The following is a 6347-nucleotide window of genomic DNA, read 5'->3' on the forward strand; positions in this document are numbered from 1 at the left end:
ATTTCAGATGGCCACATGACCGTTAAACCAGTGGGATGTTACGTCACTACTCACTACTGTATAGTTTAGTAGCGTCATATGTGGACCTTACGTTTTTCTGTGCTATCACGCCCCCTCCGACGCGCTCAATTATTCTCTTCTGGCTGGCCACAGAGAGGAAGAGGCGAGGCGAGAGTGTTTACTCCGCCCAAAATCAGTCTATGAAAGTAAGTGAGAAATGTTTGTATGGCTGTCAATGAGTGTGAAATTTAGTCAACAGAAAATTGAATCAATGACAGAAGTGAAAATGTTTATTTAGTTGTTCATTTTCTAAATAAATCTAAAGGCGCAACCTAGAATCAAGCCAATGTCTTAAGTAACTGAACATGTTATTACTCCAACCTTGTGAAAGTGGCAAACTGACACATTTGAATATTCATCAGTGCCTTTGATTTTGCACATGCCCAGTTCAGCGCGAAACGATCAATTGACCAGATGACATATTTCTGAGTTTAGCTAGCCAACGTCACCACGACATTACCTGCAAGCATGATCTGAAATTTCTATTGGAGAAGCAGTTTCTTCCGATCTTCATACTTGCAGGCTTATTGTCTTTGACTTTTGTCTAAACCCCCTCTCGTTGGCTAGAATGGTCCCACCTGATCTTGCCTCCTCCCACCTGCCTTCCATCTTTGAGGACATGTATTTCCATTGTTAAAGCGGTCACTCGACTATCTTATCAATATAATAGAAAATCTTTGCTGTGGATCAGGCGCTGTCAGGTGCAAAGCTGCTAATGACACTGCCGCAGCTCCATTAAAAGTACAGAATGTGCCACGAACGAAGAACAAGAGCTGCTTTCTGATTCTCTCCGAGGAGAGAGAGATATCAACCATGGCCAGCTGGCGGAGAGAGAGCCCGCGGATCCGGGCAGGACAGGGAGGTAGCAGCCTGAGAACAGCGAGGAAGCACCGGCAGAAAGATCCATCCAGCGAGGTAGGGGACGCGGGCGAATCACTGACAGAGCTGCCAAAATTGTTACGGCTTTATTTCTATGGAATGCACGGTGTCACTTTGGATATTCTCCTGTCGTCCGCACAGGGGCTTTTGGCTGACAGCGACCCCAAACTGTTCGGCTTTTCCTCCCCGTACCTCTGCATCATGCACTCGCTGACCCATTTCTTGCTGGAAAAAATATATTCGCAAAAGAAGTGCTTTCAAGGACGCCCAGTAGTTTTTCACCTTGTTTTCTATCCCTCTGTGTACATCGGGTTGCAGATCCTGATTGGGAATATTAACACGCTGACCGAGCACGTTAGAATAGTCTCTGCCACTCATCTCGTAGTTCACTACCTACTGGCCCTGTACTTCACCCAAGTTTTCCACAAGGGGCTTGCGCGGCTGCGCTACCACTGCCCCGGGAAACGGACCATGTCTACCCCGGCAGAGCGCACCCTGGAGTCGCTGCCTAATAACGGTCTGCCCGATGTTGTGCGATTCCTCTTCTTTGGAATGCACGGCTTTCTGGACGAGATCATTTTTACCTCGATATTCAACCTTGTGGAGAATTTGGACCGGACCATGAGCGGCCACACGTCCCTGTGGTCCTTCCTGATGTACGGGAGCTGCAGCTTCGTGGTAGAGAAACTCTACCTTCATTTACGCTTCAGACGGGGTTGGAGCACCTGGAGGCGGCTCCCCATCTATATCTGCTTCATCTACACCTGGGAGTTCTGTTGGGGGCTGGCGCTGCGGCAGTACGGCGCATGCTCATGGGATTATTCCCACTATCCATTCAACTTCATGGGCCTGATCACGCTCCTCTACCTGCCCGGATGGGTCTGCATCAGTCTCTACCAGGATATTCTGTCCAACGTTCTGCTGCGCGTGGTGGTGTGTGCCAAAGACGAGGAGTGAGGGCACTCAGGGCAGGGCGCTGACATCAACGTATGTCCTGTGTCCAGGAAAGACAACTGTATTATAGGCCTAGGCCACAATTGATTTAGGGACTATTGATACTAATACAAATAAAGAAGATGACATTTAAGATGATCAATTGTGTACAAGCACTTTGTAAAAAATCATGTGTATTTCCCCAGTGGAAATGTGGTACTGATGTAGCTGTTTAGACAGCTTCTTTTTATCAGTGATTCCAACGAATAGCCTATCAATTTGTTACAGGTAGCCTAAACACACAGGCATGCCTTGCCTGGCATGTATTGACACATAGACATGCCTTCTGCTGTGATGACAACTGCTATTTCTTACTTTGATGCAGATGAAACAACAATATTTTACATTTTACACTTAATTTGCTTGCTCATGGTTTTAGAGCTGTGAATTATTTAAACTATATTGACAAAGTCAGCCATATTGCATGGCAGGCACCACTTGTTTGGTCTGTTCAATCCCAGAGCATGCTTTGAGCTCATTTCTGCATGGCTGCATTATGCACATTCATGATCACTTAATTGCTGAAATCTTATTTTCTTTAAAAAATGCATGACATTTGGAAATAAAATGGGTTCTAAAAAAAGTTCAAAATGTATGTAGCAGGAGATCGAACGAACGGGTCGTGGACCGAATTAATTTCACTGTGAATAGTTTTCTGAACCAACCCTTAACCTTACTGTGTTGGAGTGCCTTTCTGAGCAAACCTACAGACAGCTGGACTAAAGACAAACTGAACTACACTGTGGGCCAGTTTCCCCCTAGTCATGGCTGACCTAAAAAAGGAAGCTCAATGGGGAATTGAAAGTGCTTTTTAGTCTACAACTATAGGCTTAATCTGGGTCATGTAAACAGACAGTGTGCCAGTTCAGACAGACCCTGAGGATCAGATTTAACCTTCTCCCTTCTTTACATAGGGACATCTCCCAAACTGAACTACACTGTGGGCCAAGGTTCCCCCCTAATCCTGGCTGAACTAAAAAAAACAAAGCTCAACAGGGAATCTCCAGCCCCCAGGCTTGTATACCTAAAGTTCATAAAGCAGCGGTGCACATGTCAGCGTTTTATGGTTTACACTCGACAGGTTGATCTGTCTTGGGCAATATCAGGAGTCAGCAGACCTGGGTTCAAATACTACTTGAAATCTTTCAAGCACTTTCACTGTTTGTTTTCACCTGCCTGGAGTGCCAGATGGATGGGTTTTGGAGTTTGAATGTTTGTGACTATTGAATTGGTTCCACGCCAGGAAAGCTCAAGCAAGCCTAGCAAAAAAAGTATTTGAAATGATTTCAAAATAGTATTTGAATCCAGGTCTGGGAGTCAGGTGTGGAGCATGTATAGTATAATTACTTGGGATCAACCTCCATGTATCCTTTGTCCTTTGGCATTGATCTTTCTGCCTGTTTTATTTCCTTGTTTGCACTTGTACCACACGGTAAAGTCACCATGTTCTCTCTGAGGGACCAAACACATACAGTATGTGTGAATACCTGGCACTGTGACTTCACTAGCAACCTGTTCCAACATTATTCTCTTTCTGTTTTATACTCTCTCCGTTTGGAAACGTATAGTTTTAGCTCTACTGATTTTATGATTATCTAGCATGTTTTTAATGCATTTTATTGCCTGCTGTCGTCAGTCCTGGGGATTCCGTGAAACTAAGGTTGGAGGTAACTGAAAGCTGGTACTGATGAGTAATACTAGTGCAGGGAAATATCTTATAACATGATGTTATTGAAATATTTCAACTTTTACACATGTTGATTTTTGTCAGATGATTACGAATATGTCATGCCGTGAGAGTTTCCCTTGCCTCCTCAAACAAATAATTACCTTCCACTCTTCTGGAGACTGACACTGGACTGATTGAAATAACAAGATTATTTTCCTTGTGGTTTGTCATTTCAAAATGGTGGGCTTTTGCTGTGGACGATGCAAAAGAAGGATACACATGGGCCAACAGTTACTGCCTCAGTGATGATGAATAGGAACAGGAGTTTCTTTCCTGGTTACAGTGCTTTGCAAAAGTATTCAACCCCCTTGGCATTTTTCCTATTTTGTTGCATTACAACCTGTTATTTAAATTCATTTTTATTTGGATTTCAAAATAGTCCAAATTGGTGAAGTGAAATGAAAAAAATTACTTGTTTCAAAAAAACAAAGGTGGTGTGTGCATATGTATTCACCCCCTTCGCTATGAAGCCCCTAAATAAGATCTGGTGCAACCAATTACCTTCAGAAGTCACATAATTAGTTAAATAAAGTCCACCTGTGTGTAATCTGTCACATGATCTGTTACATCATCTCAGTATATATACACCTGTTCTGAAAGGCCCCAGTGTCTGCAACACCACCAAGCAAGCGGCACCATGAAGACCAAAGAGCTCTCCAAACAGGTCAGGGAAAAAGTTTTGGATAAGTACAGATCAGTGTTGGGTTTTAAATAAATATCTGAAACTTTGAACATCCCAGGGAGCACTATTAAATATATTATTAATAAAATTGAAAGAATATGGCACCACAACAAACCTGCCAAGAGAGGGCTGTCCACCAAAGCTCACAGATCAGACAAGAAGGGCATTAATCAGAGAGGCAACAAAGAGATCAAAGATAACCCTGAAGGAGCAGCAAAGCTCCACAGTGGAGATAGGACCACTTTAAGCCGTACACTTCACAGAGCTGGGTTTTATGGAAGAGTGGCCGGAAAAAAAGCCATTGCTTGAAGAAAAAAGTAAGCAAATACATTTGGTGTTTGCCAAAAGGCATGTGGGAGACTCCCCAAACATATGGAAAAAGGTACTCTGGTCAGATAAGACTAAAATTGAGCTTTTTGACCATCAAGGAAAATGCTATGTCTGGTGCAAGCCCAACACCTCTCATCACCCTGAGAGCACTATAAGCACGGTGGTGGCAGCATTATGCTGTGGGGCTGTTTTTCATCGGCAGGGACTGGGAAACTGGTCAGAATTGAAGGAATGACGGATGGCGCTAAATACAGGGACATTCTTGAGGGGAACCTGTTTCAGTCTTCCAGAGATTTGAGACTGGGACAGAGGTTCACCTTCCAGCAGGACAATGAACCTAAGCATAATGCTAAAGCAACACTCAAGTGATTTAAGGGGAAACATTTAAATGTATTGGAATGGCCTAGTCAAAGCCCAGACCTCAATCCAATTGAGAAATTTGTGGTATGACTTAAAGATTGCTGTACACCAGCGGAACCCATCCAACTTGAAGGAGCTGGAGCAGTTTTGCCTTGAAGAACGGGCAAAAATCCCAGTGGCTAAATGTGCCACGCTTATAGAGACATACCCCAAGAGACATGCAGGTGTAATTGCTGCAATTGGTTCCTCTACCAAATATTGACTATGGGGGGTGAATAGTTATGCACGCTAAAGATTTCCGTTTTTTTTGTCTTATTTTTTGTCTGTTTCACAATAAAAAATATTTTGCATCTTCAAAGTAGTAGGCATGTTGTAAATATGAAACGATTACAACCCCTCCAAAAATCAATTCCAGGTTGTAAGGCAACAGAAAAAGAAAAATGCCTCGGGGGGTGAATACTTTCACAAGCCACTGTATGTGGTTGGGGAGAACCTTCTGTCCCTGGTAAAGTTGTGATCTTAATCATCATTTTTCTTTTAAAAATTGATGTTTGGAAATCATTGACCAACTGTATTTAGTAATACAGAACAATCATGTACTATATAGCTCACAATGAGTAAGTAAAATCATGTTTATTTTAGGTTATACATGAGGAAAGACTCAAATATTCTTGCTACAGTATGTCCATGGTGGAATTGAATTGAATCAATCACTGTATGGATATAGTGTAGCCTGCATACTGTACATTACTTATAACTACATTAAATCTCCATGTTGAACCACTAAGGTTGTCCCAGTTCATGTTGTCTTGATTGACATCGTGCTCTCACTACATTGCTTGTATTTACAGGTTGTCTGTGCTTCTCTCAGATCAGCTTCCTAGGAAAGTTGAACAATGTCGTAAACCAACTGAAAATGTCTGACCTTTACAGGAAACCGCACCTCAAATATATAAAGTCAACACTGCTCTGCGACTGGATCAAGAGATACTAAATGACTCATATCTGTGCCTGGTGTCAGATTGATTCGGCATGAGAGGCAGAGATGATGAGTCTGGTTTTTCCACCTCTGCACTGTTTGTTTGTGTGTGTGTGTGTGTGTGTTTAGGCTAGGTTACCCATGGAAAGTTGTCAAGGAGACCATTCAGCGAGGTTGGAGGGGGTTAGAGAGGTAAGAAGAGCTGGATTGTTACTGTAGGGACCTGTTATTTATGTTCCCATATATCTGATACCCAGGGACACAGCACCACCAGCCAATCTGATTGGCCATAAACATCTAGGGACAACAATGGCTTATCTAATTGGCCAGATGAC

At 42.9% G+C, this 6347-nt stretch overlaps 1 protein-coding gene across 1 annotated transcript; it reads left to right on the forward strand.

Annotated features, from left to right (window-relative positions):
* The first annotated feature begins 496 nt into the window (after window positions 1–496).
* Window positions 497–5820, forward strand: LOC118392346 (transmembrane protein 229A-like). Its single transcript, XM_035784260.2, has 2 exons — window positions 497–975; window positions 1081–5820. The coding sequence occupies exons 1-2, from the start codon at window positions 874–876 to the stop codon at window positions 1894–1896; spliced, it is 918 nt and encodes a 305-aa protein (XP_035640153.1). The 5' UTR covers window positions 497–873; the 3' UTR covers window positions 1897–5820.
* The last annotated feature ends 527 nt before the right edge of the window (window positions 5821–6347 follow it).

This window comes from Oncorhynchus keta, chromosome 13 (genome assembly GCF_023373465.1).
Source record: "Oncorhynchus keta strain PuntledgeMale-10-30-2019 chromosome 13, Oket_V2, whole genome shotgun sequence".
Classification (NCBI taxonomy): domain Eukaryota; kingdom Metazoa; phylum Chordata; class Actinopteri; order Salmoniformes; family Salmonidae; genus Oncorhynchus; species Oncorhynchus keta.